We start from the raw sequence: 21,546 nt of genomic DNA on the forward strand, positions 1-21,546 counted from the left end.
GAGACAGATTGGATATAGAATATAAACGTGGTTCATATCCAATAATACAATAATACATCATGAACTAATTTACAGGTGCTTATCAATACTACATTATTATGGGTTGGTGATTGCTCTTAATGTGCAAAAATAATGGTGCTGCCGATGCCATTAAAGTTGTGTATGTGGAGGGGTGGATATGGGAGGGAGGGAGGGAGGGGGGGGCGGCGGGGGGGTGTATTTAATGTGATGACATCTGGTGGTACAATATTATAAGTGGAATAAAAGGTATTAGGAACGGGTGAATAGTACGGGATTACATAGAGATAGTGGGTCGAACCACACACCAGGGGTGCATGTGTAGAGGTGATTTGATTACTACATAGTGATGATGGATAACATATAGTGAAAATACCCTCCGTATTAAATGTTTATACGGTGGGTCGTGTACAGCGTGAGCCTATTTGGTACTCAGTGGTATCAGGTCGGTCTCTAATTAGCTTGATGTCATTATGACATTCCTTACAGTACCTGATCTTCCAAGGCAGTCCCCCTCCCTGGTACTGATCAGGCCCAAACACTGCTTAGCTTCCAAGATCGGACGAGATTGGGCGTGCCAGTGTTGTTTGACTGTACATGAAAGTAGACACCGTAACATCAGAAATCCGATCGCCTAGGACAGCACTCGAGTCACATAGATTAAATATTATACATTATTTATTAACAGGTACAGAAAGAGAAATGTTGTAGGGATGTGCACAAGCAGGTAGTGGTGGAATAGGGGGGGGGGGGGTAGAACCAGGATTATGTAAACGATATAGCACCTCATAGAAAAGGAGACCCAAACAATGGACTCTCTAATGCAGCGGTGGCTGAGCCGCATGCAGCTTTCTTTATTAAGCTGCAGCTCCTGCCTCCCGCTCCCTGACACCGGCAGCAGAGACCCCTCCCTGATGGAGAGACAGAGATAGCTTTATATCCATCGCTACACTTACAAAGAAAGGCCGACACAGCCATCTGTGAGCAGGGCAGCCTCCCTGCTCCTCTCCTTCTCCGCCCTTGCCTGTCACTCCCAGCCACCCCCAGTGCCCTACGCTGCGAAGAAACACAGAATAGGGCAGGAAGCGGGATGGACAAGATGACAGCTGGCTGGTGGATGCTGCTGCAAATGTAAGTATAACACAATCTCTCTTTCTCTCTCCCTCTTCCTGTAAAAGGGGACTCTGCCTGTTATAATGTGTAAAATCGGGACTCTTGCCTGCCGTAATGTGTATAAAGTTTCAGTGTTTCTTGCTCCCAGTGTAACTAAAAAGGGGGTGTGACACATGGTCATGCTCCTACGAACGTCATACTGAAGGCACGTGCACAAAAAGTTGTGTTGCCTTGTGCTAGTTAGGCCACGCCCCATTTTGGGCGTGCGCGCCTTTGGTGCAATCATGATACCGGCTCTTTGGCTTGACTACAGATATTTTTCGGCTCTTTGCCCCTGACTGGTTGGCCACCTCTGCTCTAATGGTTAGCTATGCCTATATGGCAGCTGACCACATGGACCCCTACCACTGCATTCCCCTGGTGGGCGCTTCATGCCCCAGTCCAACACTGTGTTCTTCCATGTGTTTGCATGAGTTTCTAAAGGTGCTCTGGTTTCCTCTCACAGTCCAAAAACCACACTGTTAGGTAATGACCAATGTGCCAGAAATTGATGTGAATCATTAATGAGGACAGCAACCAATATGGCAACCTCACCTTTTACAAATGCTTTGAGTACTACTGGGAATAAAGCTGTAAAAAAAGATGTATTTATTTTTTAGTATTCATGAGATATAACAATTGTCTCCTTAACAAAAACTCATTCAAATATAGAGAAATGTACCATAAACTTCCATAGTCCTCCAACACAGTTGCCTTTTTCAAAGCAAGTTGCATGAAGCCCAATTTCCAAGCAGCATTTCAGAGCGGCAAGTCCACTGATTCCAGCACCAATTATAGCCACAGTTTTTTCCATGTTCTAAAGATTCAGGTTTACTGTATAACCAAAATATAAAAATACCATTATTTCTAAGTTGTGTATAACAAAGCAAACTTTTTTCACATACAATGTATTGTGCTTTTTTTAAATCTTTTTACTACGCATCAGTGAGAATTAGGTATTTCTTGAAGTATTTATTATTTTATTTATTAACAGTTTCTTACATAGCACAGCATATTCAGTTGCGCTTTACAATTTACTAGTAACTGGGTACATTTCTAAAAACCAGCAATGGAAAAAACGATTCTTATGTAACCCATACACTTGTGCGATAGGGCATACAATCCTTAGACTTCGACAGCATCTGTGGGAAAAATCAAAGGATTGTATGCACATTTAACGTACCATGAGATGTGATGCGCGGGCACGCCGGTCAAATGTCGCGTCTCATGATAGTGTGTGCTGCACGTAATATTTCTCGCATCACAGTGCGATCGCATGTGTTTTTTTAAACACATGCAATATATTGCACTGCGATGTGCGATGGACACCCGCCGGGAGCGACCTGAGGTCGCTCCCACTCGGCTGTGAAGTGTCCATCACGTGATTACCATGCGATCTATCGCATGATCGCATGTTAATCACTTTGGCAGTTCAACTGCCGGTGCGATACCCCGCAATGTCGTGTTGTGGCGCATCGCACAAGTGTATGGGCACCATTACATTTGTGCTTTAAAAGGATTTAAAAAAAAAAACCACACACACACTAATTTGCAATCTATAGGAGAGATTAAAAAAAATAAAAAAATAATTAGTGAAGTCAATGGTGATTTTAACCAATACAAGGTGTACCAGGGTACCACTGGCAAACAGGTTCTAAGCCAAGAAAATACAAATAATAGCGAAGGTTTCTTTTTGAAACTAAGGGGGATAATTACTAAGCAGTGATAAGAGTGGAGAAGTGAGCCAGTGGAGAAGTTGCCCAATCAACCAATCAGCAGCTCTATATAATTTTATAATATGCAGATTATAGATGTTACGTCAGTGCTGATTGGTTGCCATGGGCACTTCTCCACTGGCTCACTTCTCCACTCTTATCATTGCCTAGTAAATAGCTCCCTAATTCTTCAAAGGATATTACAACGTCTAATTAAATACATATCATTCACTAGCAGATGGGATGCCGGCATTCACTATACGGACAGCGATGCAGCGAGCCTCCTTGCGTGCTCACTGTGCTTGCCACAGGTTATATTCCCACTCGGTTGGTGGCATGGACCCACCTACATACTGGTATTACTCTGCTTTTGATAGGATTCTGTCTGGCAGCATTTTACCAGCTATCAGGATCCCGGTGTCAGGATCCTGGTGTCGGTCTCCTGAACGCCAGTATCCAGACAGCTGGTATATTAACTGCATCGCCGTCTAACCGTGATAACAAAAAAGGACAAGATACCTGTTAAGTGGTCATACAAGGGCCCAACAAAGCTGTATAAAGGAATACCAGACAATTACATCACCCTGTAAGCCTCTTTTTTAGTCAGTGCTGATTTATTTGGATCTACTGTTATTGTTCTCAACAAGCTCCAATATCTTACACAGTACCTATTGCTTCTGATTCTTTTTGTAGTATTGACATCTCCAGTTTCTATGCTAGCATACCTCAGTCCTATTGATTGACAGCTATAAATCATATTTTAGACAATAATCAATTTTACAAAGGTAAGATACAATACAAAAGGTGCACCAGTTTTATACAGGATGGATTTAATGCTTAAATGTGTTTTTCTATAGAAATAGTAAATTAGGTGAAAAAAAGCAGGCGGATTCAAATACATCATTGGGTATAATTAATAGCTTTTTAATTTGAAAGGTTCAATTGGTTCCAGACTGGGGCGTGAAGGGCCCACCAGTGGAATGCATCAGTAGGGGCCCATGTTTAGGGGTGTGGCCAGCCTACAGAGGGGGTGTGGCTAGCCACCACATTGATTTACCTAACCATGAAAGAATGCATTGTCTGGGCCCCTTGAAATATATATAGTAAATACTTCTAGTGCATGCATGCTAATGTACCAGATTAATAACAGCAATGCCATGTAGAAAGTAAGCAATAGTCCTGTGCAGTATAAGGTAACATATATATATATATATATATATATATATATAATGTATAATTCAAGTAGACAGTCTGGAACCTGATCCCTAGAAGAGGAGGGGCCCACAGACAGTGGGGCCCACCGGGGGTTACCCCTTTGCCCCTGTGGGCCAGTCCAGCCCTGGGTTCAGTATATAATTATCTTCCTTCCAGGTCACTTAGTTTGAAGAAAACAGTGGTTCACCAGAGAAGTGCATTTTAGTACAAGGACCACCCGCACACACTGGATGACTACAGCTTTGAGAATAATTCCGGTGTCACAAGCATGATTATCAATGATCTTTATCCATTACTGATGAACTGAAATGTTCTGGACAACTTAAGGAGTATTTAAGAACTAAGGGGTACATTTACTAAGCAGTGATAAGAGTGGAGAAGTGAGCCAGTGGAGATATTTCCCCATCAACCAATCAGCAGCTCTGTATCACTTTATAGTATGCAAATTAGAAATGTTAATTCAGTGCTGATTGGTTGCCATGGGCAAATTCTCCACTGGCTCACTTCTCCGCTCTTATCACTGCTTAGTAAATGTACCCCTAAGTAAGGGGTCTATTGACTAAGCCTTGGAATAAAGCGGATGGAGATAAAGTACCAGCCAAACAGCTCCTAACTGCCATGTTACAGGGTGTGGGTGGGATGTACTAACTAGAGATGAGCGGGTTCGGTTTCTCTGAATCCGAACCCGCCCGAACTTCATGGTTTTTTTCACGGGTCCGAGCAGACTCGGATCCTCCCGCCTTGCTCGGTTAACCCGAGCGCGCCCGAACGTCATCATGACGCTGTCGGATTCTCGCGAGACTCGGATTCTATATAAGGAGCCGCGCGTCGCCGCCATTTTCACACGTGCATTGAGATTGATAGGGAGAGGACGTGGCTGGTGTCCTCTCCATTTAGATTAGAAGAGAGAGAGAGAGAGATTGACCTGATTTACTGGAGCTTAGGAGTACTGTAGAAGTGTAGAGAGTGCCGAGTTTACTAGTGACTGACCACAGTGACCACCAGACAGTGCAGTTTTATTTAATATATCCGTTCTCTGCCTGAAAAAAACGATACACACAGTGACTCAGTCACATACCATATCTGTGTGCACTGCTCAGCCCAGTGTGCTGCATCATCTATGTATATATATCTGACTGTGCTCAGCTCACACAGCTTATAATTGTGGGGGAGACTGGGGAGCACTGCAGTGCCAGTTATAGGTTATAGCAGGAGCCAGGAGTACATATTATATTAAAATTAAACAGTGCACACTTTTGCTGCAGGAGTGCCACTGCCAGTGTGACTGACCAGTGACCTGACCACACTGACCACCAGTATAGTTAGTAGTATACTATATTGTGATTGCCTGAAAAAGTTAAACACTCGTCGTGTGACTTCACTTGTGTGGTGTTTTTTTTTTTATTCTATAAAAAACTCATTCTGCTGACAGACAGTGTCCAGCAGGTCCGTCATTATATAATATATACCTGTCCGGCTGCAGTAGTGATATATATATATTTTTTATATCATTATTTATCATCCAGTCGCAGCAGACACAGTACGGTAGTTCACGGCTGTAGCTACCTCTGTGTCGGCACTCGGCAGTCCATCCATAATTGTATACCACCTACCCGTGTTTTTTTTTTCTTTCTTCTTTATACATACATACTACTACATCTCTTTATCAACCAGTCTATATTAGCAGCAGACACAGTACAGTACGGTAGTCCACGGCTGTAGCTACCTCTGTGTCGGCACTCGGCAGTCCGTCCATAATTGTATACCACCTACCCGAGGTTTTTTTTTCTTTCTTCTTTATACATACATACTACTACATCTCTTTATCAACCAGTCTATATTAGCAGCAGACACAGTACAGTACGGTAGTTCACGGCTGTAGCTACCTCTGTGTCGGCACTCGGCAGTCCGTCCATAATTGTATACTAGTATCCATCCATCTCCATTGTTTACCTGAGGTGCCTTTTAGTTGTGCCTATTAAAATATGGAGAACAAAAATGTTGAGGTTCCAAAATTAGGGAAAGATCAAGATCCACTTCCACCTCGTGCTGAAGCTGCTGCCACTAGTCATGGCCGAGACGATGAAATGCCAGCAACGTCGTCTGCCAAGGCCGATGCCCAATGTCATAGTACAGAGCATGTCAAATCCAAAACACCAAATATCAGTAAAAAAAGGACTCCAAAACCTAAAATAAAATTGTCGGAGGAGAAGCGTAAACTTGCCAATATGCCATTTACCACACGGAGTGGCAACGAACGGCTGAGGCCCTGGCCTATGTTCATGGCTAGTGGTTCAGCTTCACATGAGGATGGAGGCACTCAGCCTCTCGCTAGAAAAATGAAAAGACTCAAGCTGGCAAAAGCAGTAGCACCGCAAAGAACTGTGCGTTCTTCGAAATCCCAAATCCACAAGGAGAGTCCAATTGTGTCGGTTGCGATGCCTGACCTTCCCAACACTGGACGTGAAGAGCATGCGCCTTCCACCATTTGCACGCCCCCTGCAAGTGCTGGAAGGAGCACCCGCAGTCCAGTTCCTGATAGTCAGATTGAAGATGTCAGTGTTGAAGTACACCAGGATGAGGAGGATATGGGTGTTGCTGGCGCTGGGGAGGAAATTGACCAGGAGGATTCTGATGGTGAGGTGGTTTGTTTAAGTCAGGCACCCGGGGAGACACCTGTTGTCCGTGGGAGGAATATGGCCGTTGACATGCCTGGTGAAAATACCAAAAAAATCAGCTCTTCGGTGTGGAGGTATTTCAACAGAAATGCGGACAACAGGTGTCAAGCCGTGTGTTCCCTTTGTCAAGCTGTAATAAGTAGGGGTAAGGACGTTAACCACCTCGGAACATCCTCCCTTATACGTCACCTGCAGCGCATTCATAATAAGTCAGTGACAAGTTCAAAAACTTTGGGTGACAGCGGAAGCAGTCCACTGACCAGTAAATCCCTTCCTCTTGTAACCAAGCTCACGCAAACCACCCCACCAACTCCCTCAGTGTCAATTTCCTCCTTCCCCAGGAATGCCAATAGTCCTGCAGGCCATGTCACTGGCAATTCTGACGATTCCTCTCCTGCCTGGGATTCCTCCGATGCATCCTTGCGTGTAACGCCTACTGCTGCTGGCGCTGCTGTTGTTGCTGCTGGGAGTCGATGGTCATCCCAGAGGGGAAGTCGTAAGACCACTTTTACTACTTCCACCAAGCAATTGACTGTCCAACAGTCCTTTGCGAGGAAGATGAAATATCACAGCAGTCATCCTACTGCAAAGCGGATAACTGAGGCCTTGGCATCCTGGGTGGTGAGAAACGTGGTTCCGGTATCCATCATTACTGCAGAGCCAACTAGAGACTTGTTGGAGGTACTGTGTCCCCGGTACCAAATACCATCTAGGTTCCATTTCTCTAGGCAGGCGATACCGAAAATGTACACAGACCTCAGAAAAAGAGTCACCAGTGTCCTAAAAAATGCAGCTGTACCCAATGTCCACTTAACCACGGACATGTGGACAAGTGGAGCAGGGCAGGGTCAGGACTATATGACTGTGACAGCCCACTGGGTAGATGTATGGACTCCCGCCGCAAGAACAGCAGCGGCGGCACCAGTAGCAGCATCTCGCAAACGCCAACTCTTTCCTAGGCAGGCTACGCTTTGTACCACCGGTTTCCAGAATACGCACACAGCTGAAAACCTCTTACGGCAACTGAGGAAGATCATCGCGGAATGGCTTACCCCAATTGGACTCTCCTGTGGATTTGTGGCATCGGACAACGCCAGCAATATTGTGTGTGCATTAAATATGGGCAAATTCCAGCACGTCCCATGTTTTGCACATACCTTGAATTTGGTGGTGCAGAATTTTTTAAAAAACGACAGGGGCGTGCAAGAGATGCTGTCGGTGGCCAGAAGAATTGCGGGACACTTTCGGCGTACAGGCACCACGTACAGAAGACTGGAGCACCACCAAAAACTACTGAACCTGCCCTGCCATCATCTGAAGCAAGAAGTGGTAACGAGGTGGAATTCAACCCTCTATATGCTTCAGAGGTTGGAGGAGCAGCAAAAGGCCATTCAAGCCTATACAATTGAGCACGATATAGGAGGTGGAATGCACCTGTCTCAAGCGCAGTGGAGAATGATTTCAATGTTGTGCAAGGTTCTGATGCCCTTTGAACTTGCCACACGTGAAGTCAGTTCAGACACTGCCAGCCTGAGTCAGGTCATTCCCCTCATCAGGCTTTTGCAGAAGAAGCTGGAGACATTGAAGGAGGAGCTAACACGGAGCGATTCCGCTAGGCATGTGGGACTTGTGGATGGAGCCCTTAATTCGCTTAACAAGGATTCACGGGTGGTCAATCTGTTGAAATCAGAGCACTACATTTTGGCCACCATGCTCGATCCTAGATTTAAAGCCTACCTTGGATCTCTCTTTCCGGCAGACACAAGTCTGCTGGGGTTGAAAGACCTGCTGGTGAGAAAATTGTCAAGTCAAGCGGAACGCGACCTGTCAACATCTCCTCCTTCACATTCTCCCGCAACTGGGGGTGCGAGGAAAAGGCTCAGAATTCCGAGCCCACCCGCTGGCGGTGATGCAGGGCAGTCTGGAGCGACTGCTGATGCTGACATCTGGTCCGGACTGAAGGACCTGACAACGATTACGGACATGTCGTCTACTGTCACTGCATATGATTCTCTCACCATTGAAAGAATGGTGGAGGATTATATGAGTGACCGCATCCAAGTAGGCACGTCACACAGTCCATACTTATACTGGCAGGAAAAAGAGGCAATTTGGAGGCCCTTGCACAAACTGGCTTTATTCTACCTAAGTTGCCCTCCCACAAGTGTGTACTCCGAAAGAGTGTTTAGTGCCGCCGCTCACCTTGTCAGCAATCGGCGTACGAGGTTACATCCAGAAAATGTGGAGAAGATGATGTTCATTAAAATGAATTATAATCAATTCCTCCGCGGAGACATTGACCAGCAGCAATTGCCTCCACAAAGTACACAGGGAGCTGAGATGGTGGATTCCAGTGGGGACGAATTGATAATCTGTGAGGAGGGGGATGTACACGGTGATATATCGGAGGATGATGATGAGGTGGACATCTTGCCTCTGTAGAGCCAGTTTGTGCAAGGAGAGATTAATTGCTTCTTTTTTGGGGGGGGTCCAAACCAACCCGTCATATCAGTCACAGTCGTGTGGCAGACCCTGTCACTGAAATGATGGGTTGGTTAAAGTGTGCATGTCCTGTTTTGTTTATACAACATAAGGGTGGGTGGGAGGGCCCAAGGACAATTCCATCTTGCACCTCTTTTTTCTTTTATTTTTCTTTGCGTCATGTGCTGTTTGGGGAGGGTTTTTTGGAAGGGACATCCTGCGTGACACTGCAGTGCCACTCCTAAATGGGCCCGGTGTTTGTGTCGGCCACTAGGGTCGCTTATCTTACTCACACAGTCAGCTACCTCATTGCGCCTCTTTTTTTCTTTGCGTCATGTGCTGTTTGGGGAGGGTTTTTTGGAAGGGCCATCCTGCGTGACACTGCAGTGCCACTCCTAGATGGGCCCGGTGTTTGTGTCGGCCACTAGGGTCGCTAATCTTACTCACACAGCTACCTCATTGCGCCTCTTTTTTTCTTTGCGTCATGTGCTGTTTGGGGAGGGTTTTTTGGAAGGGACATCCTGCGTGACACTGCAGTGCCACTCCTAAATGGGCCCGGTGTTTGTGTCGGCCACTACGGTCGCTAATCTTACTCACACAGCTACCTCATTGCGCCTCTTTTTTTCTTTGCGTCATGTGCTGTTTGGGGAGGGTTTTTTGGAAGGGACATCCTGCGTGACACTGCAGTGCCACTCCTAAATGGGCCCGGTGTTTGTGTCGGCCACTACGGTCGCTAATCTTACTCACACAGCTACCTCATTGCGCCTCTTTTTTTCTTTGCGTCATGTGCTGTTTGGGGAGGGTTTTTTGGAAGGGACATCCTACGTGACACTGCAGTGCCACTCCTAGATGGGCCCGGTGTTTGTGTCGGCCACTAGGGTCGCTAATCTTACTCACACAGCTACCTCATTGCGCCTCTTTTTTTCTTTGCGTCATGTGCTGTTTGGGGAGGGTTTTTTGGAAGGGACATCCTGCGTGACACTGCAGTGCCACTCCTAAATGGGCCCGGTGTTTGTGTCGGCCACTACGGTCGCTAATCTTACTCACACAGCTACCTCATTGCGCCTCTTTTTTTCTTTGCGTCATGTGCTGTTTGGGGAGGGTTTTTTGGAAGGGACATCCTACGTGACACTGCAGTGCCACTCCTAGATGGGCCCGGTGTTTGTGTCGGCCACTAGGGTCGCTAATCTTACTCACACAGCTACCTCATTGCGCCTCTTTTTTTCTTTGCGTCATGTGCTGTTTGGGGAGGGTTTTTTGGAAGGGACATCCTGCGTGACACTGCAGTGCCACTCCTAAATGGGCCCGGTGTTTGTGTCGGCCACTACGGTCGCTAATCTTACTCACACAGCTACCTCATTGCGCCTCTTTTTTTCTTTGCGTCATGTGCTGTTTGGGGAGGGTATTTTGGAAGGGACATCCTGCGTGACACTGCAGTGCCACTCCTAAATGGGCCCGGTGTTTGTGTCGGCCACTACGGTCGCTAATCTTACTCACACAGCTACCTCATTGCGCCTCTTTTTTTCTTTGCGTCATGTGCTGTTTGGGGAGGGTTTTTTGGAAGGGACATCCTGCGTGACACTGCAGTGCCACTCCTAAATGGGCCCGGTGTTTGTGTCGGCCACTACGGTCGCTAATCTTACTCACACAGCTACCTCATTGCGCCTCTTTTTTTCTTTGCGTCATGTGCTGTTTGGGGAGGGTTTTTTGGAAGGGACATCCTGCGTGACACTGCAGTGCCACTCCTAAATGGGCCCGGTGTTTGTGTCGGCCACTACGGTCGCTAATCTTACTCACACAGCTACCTCATTGCGCCTCTTTTTTTCTTTGCGTCATGTGCTGTTTGGGGAGGGTTTTTTGGAAGGGACATCCTACGTGACACTGCAGTGCCACTCCTAGATGGGCCCGGTGTTTGTGTCGGCCACTAGGGTCGCTAATCTTACTCACACAGCTACCTCATTGCGCCTCTTTTTTTCTTTGCGTCATGTGCTGTTTGGGGAGGGTTTTTTGGAAGGGACATCCTGCGTGACACTGCAGTGCCACTCCTAAATGGGCCCGGTGTTTGTGTCGGCCACTACGGTCGCTAATCTTACTCACACAGCTACCTCATTGCGCCTCTTTTTTTCTTTGCGTCATGTGCTGTTTGGGGAGGGTTTTTTGGAAGGGACATCCTACGTGACACTGCAGTGCCACTCCTAGATGGGCCCGGTGTTTGTGTCGGCCACTAGGGTCGCTAATCTTACTCACACAGCTACCTCATTGCGCCTCTTTTTTTCTTTGCGTCATGTGCTGTTTGGGGAGGGTTTTTTGGAAGGGACATCCTGCGTGACACTGCAGTGCCACTCCTAAATGGGCCCGGTGTTTGTGTCGGCCACTACGGTCGCTAATCTTACTCACACAGCTACCTCATTGCGCCTCTTTTTTTCTTTGCGTCATGTGCTGTTTGGGGAGGGTTTTTTGGAAGGGACATCCTACGTGACACTGCAGTGCCACTCCTAGATGGGCCCGGTGTTTGTGTCGGCCACTAGGGTCGCTAATCTTACTCACACAGCTACCTCATTGCGCCTCTTTTTTTCTTTGCGTCATGTGCTGTTTGGGGAGGGTTTTTTGGAAGGGACATCCTGCGTGACACTGCAGTGCCACTCCTAAATGGGCCCGGTGTTTGTGTCGGCCACTACGGTCGCTAATCTTACTCACACAGCTACCTCATTGCGCCTCTTTTTTTCTTTGCGTCATGTGCTGTTTGGGGAGGGTTTTTTGGAAGGGACATCCTACGTGACACTGCAGTGCCACTCCTAGATGGGCCCGGTGTTTGTGTCGGCCACTAGGGTCGCTAATCTTACTCACACAGCTACCTCATTGCGCCTCTTTTTTTCTTTGCGTCATGTGCTGTTTGGGGAGGGTTTTTTGGAAGGGACATCCTGTGTGACACTGCAGTGCCACTCCTAAATGGGCCCGGTGTTTGTGTCGGCCACTACGGTCGCTAATCTTACTCACACAGCTACCTCATTGCGCCTCTTTTTTTCTTTGCGTCATGTGCTGTTTGGGGAGGGTATTTTGGAAGGGACATCCTGCGTGACACTGCAGTGCCACTCCTAAATGGGCCCGGTGTTTGTGTCGGCCACTACGGTCGCTAATCTTACTCACACAGCTACCTCATTGCGCCTCTTTTTTTCTTTGCGTCATGTGCTGTTTGGGGAGGGTTTTTTGGAAGGGACATCCTGCGTGACACTGCAGTGCCACTCCTAAATGGGCCCGGTGTTTGTGTCGGCCACTACGGTCGCTAATCTTACTCACACAGCTACCTCATTGCGCCTCTTTTTTTCTTTGCGTCATGTGCTGTTTGGGGAGGGTTTTTTGGAAGGGACATCCTGCGTGACACTGCAGTGCCACTCCTAAATGGGCCCGGTGTTTGTGTCGGCCACTACGGTCGCTAATCTTACTCACACAGCTACCTCATTGCGCCTCTTTTTTTCTTTGCGTCATGTGCTGTTTGGGGAGGGTTTTTTGGAAGGGACATCCTACGTGACACTGCAGTGCCACTCCTAGATGGGCCCGGTGTTTGTGTCGGCCACTAGGGTCGCTAATCTTACTCACACAGCTACCTCATTGCGCCTCTTTTTTTCTTTGCGTCATGTGCTGTTTGGGGAGGGTTTTTTGGAAGGGACATCCTGCGTGACACTGCAGTGCCACTCCTAAATGGGCCCGGTGTTTGTGTCGGCCACTACGGTCGCTAATCTTACTCACACAGCTACCTCATTGCGCCTCTTTTTTTCTTTGCGTCATGTGCTGTTTGGGGAGGGTTTTTTGGAAGGGACATCCTACGTGACACTGCAGTGCCACTCCTAGATGGGCCCGGTGTTTGTGTCGGCCACTAGGGTCGCTAATCTTACTCACACAGCTACCTCATTGCGCCTCTTTTTTTCTTTGCGTCATGTGCTGTTTGGGGAGGGTTTTTTGGAAGGGACATCCTGCGTGACACTGCAGTGCCACTCCTAAATGGGCCCGGTGTTTGTGTCGGCCACTACGGTCGCTAATCTTACTCACACAGCTACCTCATTGCGCCTCTTTTTTTCTTTGCGTCATGTGCTGTTTGGGGAGGGTTTTTTGGAAGGGACATCCTACGTGACACTGCAGTGCCACTCCTGGATGGGCCCGGTGTTTGTGTCGGCCACTAGGGTCGCTAATCTTACTCACACAGCTACCTCATTGCGCCTCTTTTTTTCTTTGCGTCATGTGCTGTTTGGGGAGGGTTTTTTGGAAGGGACATCCTGCGTGACACTGCAGTGCCACTCCTAAATGGGCCCGGTGTTTGTGTCGGCCACTACGGTCGCTAATCTTACTCACACAGCTACCTCATTGCGCCTCTTTTTTTCTTTGCGTCATGTGCTGTTTGGGGAGGGTTTTTTGGAAGGGACATCCTGTGTGACACTGCAGTGCCACTCCTAAATGGGCCCGGTGTTTGTGTCGGCCACTAGGGTCGCTTATCTTACTCACACAGTCAGCTACCTCATTGCGCCTCTTTTTTTCTTTGCGTCATGTGCTGTTTGGGGAGTGTTTTTTGGAAGGGCCATACTGCGTGACACTGCAGTGCCACTCCTAGATGGGCCCGGTGTTTGTGTCGGCCACTAGGGTCGCTAATCTTACTCACACAGCTACCTCATTGCGCCTCTTTTTTTCTTTGCGTCATGTGCTGTTTGGGGAGGGTTTTTTGGAAGGGACATCCTGCGTGACACTGCAGTGCCACTCCTAAATGGGCCCGGTGTTTGTGTCGGCCACTAGGGTCGCTAATCTTACTCACACAGCTACCTCATTGCGCCTCTTTTTTTCTTTGCGTCATGTGCTGTTTGGGGAGGGTTTTTTGGAAGGGACATCCTGCGTGACACTGCAGTGCCACTCCTAGATGGGCCAGGTGTTTGTGTCGGCCACTAGGGTCGCTTAGCTTAGTCATCCAGCGACCTCGGTGCAAATTTTAGGACTAAAAATAATATTGTGAGGTGTGAGGTATTCAGAATAGACTGAAAATGAGTGGAAATTATGGTTTTTGAGGTTAATAATAATATGGGATCAAAATGACCCCCAAATTCTATGATTTAAGCTGTTTTTTAGGGTTTTTTGAAAAAAACACCCGAATCCAAAACACACCCGAATCCGACAAAAAAAATTCGGTGAGGTTTTGCCAAAACGCGGTCGAACCCAAAACACGGCCGCGGAACCGAACCCAAAACCAAAACACAAAACCCGAAAAATTTCAGGCGCTCATCACTAGTACTAACCTCCGCCGCTGCGGTAATTGCCGTTTTCCCTGCGATCTGAGTCACCGCTCCGCTGCCCGCCGCTATCCCTTTTCTACCCGTCTGCTTTCTCTTCTCCCTCCTCATCACCACCGCGGCCACAGAGTTCTCCTGTCGCCGTTGTGCTCGGGCAGCGGAGCGGTGACTCAGATCACAGTGAAAATGGCAATTAACGCAGTGGTGGCGGTTAGTACATCCCGCCCAGAATTTGTAAAATGGCAGAGTTGATTGGATGGAGATTTATCAACCACTTTATATCTCTCTAAGGCTTAGTAAATAGAACCTTAGAAACCATGAATAACCCCTGGTACCGCAAGTGATTTTATCTAGTGGGCAGTGAGAAACTTCCATGGATGGTGGCCTATTATTGAGATTCATAAATGTGTACATTATCAGTGTATTTATTCTAGTGACCGCCTATAATCACTGTAACTAGTCTATGTCAATGATAACACAAATTAACTAGCAGTCTAGGCTTCTAGGGGCTGCATTGGTTGCAGCACCAATAAATGAGATTGAACTGGGGAGTGGCTTCGCAATGGAAGTGATCACTGCAATACTGGTGTTTGTCCACCAGGTGTTGCTTTTTAAAACCACCATTGTGCATGTGTGAAGTGTCCACAGTAAAGTGAAAGGATACCTGTAGTTTGATGACTATTTTTTTAGATTCATTTTTATTTCTATATCAAATGTACTGAACCCGGGATCAGTACGAGATCCCGCCGGACGAGATCCCGGCGGTCGGAATACTAACACCGGGATCCCGACAGGGGGGCAAGCACAATGCAGCCCCCTTGCAGGCTCGTCACGCTGCGGGCGGGTTGCTTCGCTACGCTTGGCACACTAATTTACTCTCCCTCTATGGGTGTCGTGGACACCCACAGAGGAAGAATATGTTGGGATTGTGCCGGTCGCGATCCCAGTATCGGGATTCCGACCGCCGGGATCCCGTTCGGCGGAATCTTAACTGCATCCCCAGAACCCTATAAAGCAGCATGTTATATTATGGTGGATATACTGTCATGTATGTTTAACGAGCCTCACCATGATAACAGTTGTTTTATTATACACTGCAATTTTGCAGTGTTTGTGCTGGGGCACTCATGATATACTGTATATTTGACATTACAAATCTATTTTTTTTTTTTTAACCGTTACTTGTGCCATGTTCTCGGACCTGACAATTTTGCAAAATAATACCATGCTTATACAGTAGTGTATATGGGGCCTAATTCAACATGGATTGCTATTCTGAGAAACTGCAAATATCTGCGAGTAGAAAGGCGCCACCTCGACTGAAAGAAAAAACAACCAGTGCAAAATTGCAAATGTATCACAGATCACTATCCACTTGTAGATGCATACACAATCACCGAAACATTGAATAATCTTTGCCATCTGAGCAAATGTGAATACAGTAGGTCTGAGGCGGTCACTAATCTGCCTTTTTACTGACACACCCAGAAAACGCCAGGTTTCCACCCAGAAACACCGGCTTCCTATCAGTCAAACAGCAATTACGATCTGTATGCAATTTCTGTAACTATTACCCTTCACGCATGCACAATGCGAACACCATGCACGTGCAGTAGTTCGATAATTTGCGATTTCTCTGAATATCGATCCATGCTGAATTATGCCCATGGTTGGGGCACTCATGATCACTCACAGTAACTACAGTACTAATATAAGCATAGAAAAAGTTTTTTTTGCATTAAGCTGATTGCGTGCGTCTATGCCCCTCTGAAAATTAACTACTGCAGAGGTTCCCAAAAGTGGTCCCCAAGTCACCCCAACAGTCCAGATTTTAAATGTATCCATGCTTGGCACGGGTTCACTACGATATGCCGGCGGTCGGGCTGCCGGCGACCAGCATACCGGCGCCGGGAGCCCGACCACCGGCTTACCGACAGTGTGGCGAGCGCAAATGAGCCCCATGCGGGCTCACCGCGCTACGCGCGCCACACTATTTTATTCTCCCTCTAGGGGGTCATGGGAGAATAAGTGTCTGTATGTCGGCTGTCGGCTGTCGGGCTCCCAGTGCCGGTATGCTGGTCGCCGGGAGCCCGACCGCCGGCATACTGAAGACCACCCCTTGGCACAGGTGACCTAATTAGCACCTAAGTCAATTTGATTTAACCATCTGCGCTGAGCCATGGCTATACCTAAATCATGGACTGTTGGGGTGCCTTGACCGCGTTTGGGAACCTATGAACTACTGTATTTACTGTGCACTGGCCTGCTTGTCAGGGCTTGCTACATTGTACAGTATTCTGTAGTTCCACATCCCTGCGCTGTTATTCAGCACTGTACTGTAGAATTAATTAGTGGTGCAATCGCCACCCAATGGTGAAGCTGTGTATTGCATCCTGTGGATCCTTTAGCGCTTTATCACACCCCACTTCACCAACCTGCACTATTTGTATGGCGCGACTGGGATGCATGTATGGCGCAGCAGCAGCAATGATGAGCATGTCTACATCTGTAGTGTCCATCCAAAAGCACCTAAGCAACTCTGCCTTACATACACACCTATACAATCATCGGCCAGTTCTCTCGATATCGAGTGAATGCCCGTTGATTGTATAGGTGTGTATACCGCACCAGTGCAGGTGCATAAGCCGATAAATGGCTTATAATGCTCATGCAAAGGTCGGGAGTGGGAGTGCATCTTATGTGCTGCACATGCAACCTCCATATCACCACAGTAGAACTACTACCCTCCTCTCCCCCTCTTGCTGCAGTCCCTGCCTCGCCGGATGTCACAGGGGCCACAGCTGTATACACACAGAGCACGGATGATCAGGAGCATTTTACCCAAACAGCCAGGACCGAACAAGTGTGTACCAGCTACTTACAAATACTTAATAGCCAACAGGACTGCCAGGGTTAGAGGACAATAAAATGATAGTTCTAGCAATCCCTTGTGAACAATTACTCCATAAAGCTAATGTTCCCAACCTTAACCTTGGGTGAATTAATTTAACCATGTGAGCAGTGGCGGAACTTGAGAGTGGTGGGCTCAGGTGCAAAAATATAATTTGGGGCCGCCCATCCACCCAAACCCAAATTCATAATATGCCACATGGCAGCGGGTGACAGGGAGAGGCAGAGTGTGACACCATAAGGCAAAGGGTGATGGGGAGAGGTAATGGGTGATGGGGGAGGCAGTATGCGACAGGGAAGCACAATGTCCTGTGTGGGGTGGAGAGCAGGGGGCATGTACCTTAATGGGGGCAGGAACACAGCAGCATCTGCTCTCTCTGTGATAGGGCCCCCTTAGTTTGGTACTCAGGCAGACTCTAACAGCACCAGGTACACCAGCTGTAGCGGTCATTCATTCAAAGCAGTCAATCAGAAATAATGTACAGTTGTGTGTTAATTAGAGGAAGTAAGTGGCTATGATCATCAGCGCTGATAGGTGGCAGGACTCCTCTATCAGTGCGGCTTACACAAGGTCACCTCTGCCGCCCTAAGGTAAAGGGGCAGGTCCCTCAGGCAGTGGTGTCCACTCTGCTCTCTGTACTGGGACATTTATCCGACATTGCTAAAAATGGTCTGTGGGGTGTCAGGGGATAACTCATTGCTGGTCTGGGCAGCAGTGGGCCCCTTTATCCTCAGGGGCCCTGGTGCAATGCCTCTGCTGCACCAATGGTAGTTCCACCTCTGCATGTGAGTACACATTTCCATTATAAATACAAACACCTGTGACCTTTTAAAAGATTCTGAGATTAAGTTACAGGACACTAAGTTGATGTCCTGTTATTCTAGGTGCAGAAATATTTATGATGTGGTTTTGAAAACCAAGGTAACAAACCATGACTATAAACCCAGCAAGCATTTTCTTTCCAAAGAAAACGCTTACTTGATCTGCCATTATTGATCATTAGCAATAGTTGTAAACATTCATACACAAGCAGGTTTTTTTTTTTAATTAATGATCATTAAACATAATGTATGGTTCCAAAGTTGTGCTTTATCACTTGCACTTGTGGGCTCATTTACAGTACGTATCAGTGGCGGATTTAGCGGGGGGCGATTAGGGCGAACGCCTCCCCTAGATATACCGGCACCGGGATGGAGGCCGGGTCCCACCGCGGTATTGGGAACTGGTGGAGAGCGGTGCAGCACGGCGGGGGACGAGGAGAGAGCGTCCTGACGTGCGTACAGCAGCTTCTGTTCTGACCACGCCCCCTCCTCCCTGTCTGCGCGTCAGGACTGACACTCACTCACTCATTCACACTCACTCTCTCTATCTCTCTCTCTCTCTCTCTCTCCGTCCCCCGCCGCACTGCACCGCTCTCCACCAGTTCCCAATAACGCGGCGGGACCCGGCCTCCAGTGTGTGCCATCTATGAGTAGGTGTCTCGTGACTGTGTGTGTGACTGTGTGTGTGTGTGTGTGTGGTGGCGGGGTGTCCACTGTGTCCCATTTCTCCCCCCTCTTCTCCCTGCATTATGTCCCTGCATTATTTTGCCTAATTCAGTGTGCTATAACGTGAATTTTGGCTCACTCAGCGTGCTATAATGTGAATTTCGGCTCATTCAGCATGCTATAATGTGAATTTTGGCTCATTCTGCGTGCTATAATCTGAATTTCGGCTCATTCTGCGTGCTATAATGTGAATTTCGGCTCATTCTGCATGCTATAATGTGAATTTCGGCTCATTCTGCTTGTTATAATGTGAATTTTGGCTCATTCTGCGTGCTATAATGTGAATTTCGGCTCATTCAGCGTGCTATAATCTGAGTTTTGGCTCATTCTGCGTGCTATAATGTGAATTTCGGCTCATTCAGTGTGCTACGATGTGAATTTCAGCTCATTCAGTGTGCTACAATGTGAATTTCAGCTCATTCAGTGTGCTACAATGTGAATTTCGTCTCATTCAGTGTGCTATGATGTGAATTACGGCTCATTCAGTGTGCTATGATGTGAATTTCAGCTCATTCAGTGTGCTATGATGTGAATTTCGTCTCATTCAGTGTGCTATGATGTGAATTACGGCTCATTCAGTGTGCTATAATGTGAATTACGGCTCATTCAGTGTGCTATAATGTGAATTACGGCTCATTCAGTGTGCTATAATGTGAATTACGGCTCAATCTGTGTGCTGTAGAAACAGTATTTGTCAGCAGATAAGAACCACTTGGCCCATCTAGTCTGCCCCTTTTTTTTTTTTTACATTATTTTTATCTCTAACCTTATGTGATCCTTATTTCTTTGTAAGAATATCCTTATGTCTATCCCATGCATGTTTAAATTGCCCTACTGTCTTACCCTCTACCACCCCTGATGGAAGGAATGGCGATTCGCCAGTCTGTATCACCAGTGCGCAGGGTTCTCTCCACTAACTGGCAACATTTTATTAGTAATGGCAACAATAGGAAATTTTAGAAGCAAACGGGAAGGGTATTACTAAGTGGGAGGGGCTATGATTAGGGGGAGGAGTTATAATTCTTAAACCGCCCCCCCTAAAAGTTAAGTCTAGATCCGCCACTGGTACGTATGGAAAACCTATCAGCAGTATAAGGAAAGAATGGCCCTCCATAGATTGACCATCTGCTGCCCTTAATACTCTTTATAGTGTACAGTATGTTTCCAGGAATTTTACCAAGTTGGTTATACGGTAAATTGGCTCCTCCGTAATACAGGATTATTGACCACATCCATATACAGTATCTTCTAGGATCAGGGCTAAATGCCTGCTATTGTACAATGTGAATCCAAATAGATTCATCATCTCAATATATTTGCATCACTAGTTTTTATAAGTATGCATATGCTATATTGGATACCTCGTCGTTAGGGTAGTTTTGTAACTTTTGAATGTATGATTAATATTATATATCATATTAGTCATTTATGGGTATCTAGGCTTGGTAAGCTTTTCTTAGTTTCCTACAAGTCAGGTTGTTATTTCATTTGTATCATTACTTTGGTAAGTTGTTTTCTGTTCTGTACGTACACGCATTTATGTCTATTTATGATGCAATTACACATCTGTTAACACTCCGGTGCCTGATTGATGTAATGGTTGTTATGGTTACAATTTTTTTTCCATATCAGATTATAGTATTGATATCCACTTTGAGTATTTAGAGTTCAATATGTATTATATTGTGTGCTCATATATGTATGTTTTCTTTAGTGTGTATATTTTTATTGGGTGGAGGTCACATAGTGGCATTATGTTCCTGCACTAGAACAAAAAAGGGAATCCTGATGCACAAGGTATTTCAGGTCTATAAAGTAAGGACTGTGGTTATTCAATTTATATCCCTGAGGACAGTGTGGAACACTGACACTAATATGATGACAATCCTGAGGCACAGTTTTTTATATAGCTGAGCGACGAGCCTTTCTAGAGCATGTTTCCATATACTATACTGCTTAGAATATTTTAGATACCCCACTACTTTTGAAATACACTGGCACTAATCTAATGTACTATGAGGGTTATTCAGAGATGGACGCATATCACTTCATATGAAGGAAGATCAGCGTGCATCTCCTCATATGCTGGGGGCCGTCCAGCACAGGGCAAGGCCGTCCAGTATGTGTAGCACCGCCTTACAATGCGGAAGAATTGAATTAAGGTTGACCCTTTCCAGTGCATTCCACCACCATTTTTTTAATTGGAGAGGCTGTTGTGACATCACGTGGTCACCCCAAAAATGCTCCCAGTACACCCCTATTCGGCCAGCCACACGCGCAAAATGCTGCTTTGCTGCCCACCCAACGACCGCCGCTGTCAATCATGTTGCATACGCATACTTCAGGAATGCGCCCGCAATGTTAAGGACCACGCAGGCGCAGTGCGGGCACAGTTTGACCACATTAGCGGCCAACTCTGAATTAGGCCCTATGTATTTACATAATGTACGTTATGGGGTCCTGCACCCTGGACCCATACCCAGTATTAGGGACCCCCAGTGACGGAGAAGCCTTGTCGATCGGCCTGGGGGCTTAACCCTATATCTGCAGATATACGCA

The 21,546-nt window shown here is 46.9% G+C and overlaps 1 protein-coding gene and 1 pseudogene across 7 annotated transcripts in view; both read right to left on the minus strand.

The window, feature by feature from the left end:
• LOC134957822 (flavin-containing monooxygenase 3-like) overlaps nucleotides 1-21,546 on the minus strand; it is a 158,197-nt gene that overhangs the window by 56,935 nt on the left and 79,716 nt on the right. For 6 of the 7 annotated variants that reach the window (XM_063940011.1, XM_063940014.1, XM_063940015.1 and 3 more), the window contains exon 2: nucleotides 1,853-2,004. In XM_063940011.1, the coding sequence (XP_063796081.1) occupies nucleotides 1,853-1,984 (132 nt within the window). In that variant the 5' untranslated portion in view covers nucleotides 1,985-2,004. Of the gene's footprint in view, nucleotides 1-1,725; nucleotides 1,745-1,852; nucleotides 2,005-21,546 lie in introns of those variants that run through there. The other variant, XM_063940016.1, reaches the window with a different exon arrangement.
• Nucleotides 499-617, minus strand: LOC134958885 (5S ribosomal RNA; annotated as a pseudogene).

This window comes from Pseudophryne corroboree, chromosome 9 (assembly GCF_028390025.1).
Source record: "Pseudophryne corroboree isolate aPseCor3 chromosome 9, aPseCor3.hap2, whole genome shotgun sequence".
Classification (NCBI taxonomy): domain Eukaryota; kingdom Metazoa; phylum Chordata; class Amphibia; order Anura; family Myobatrachidae; genus Pseudophryne; species Pseudophryne corroboree.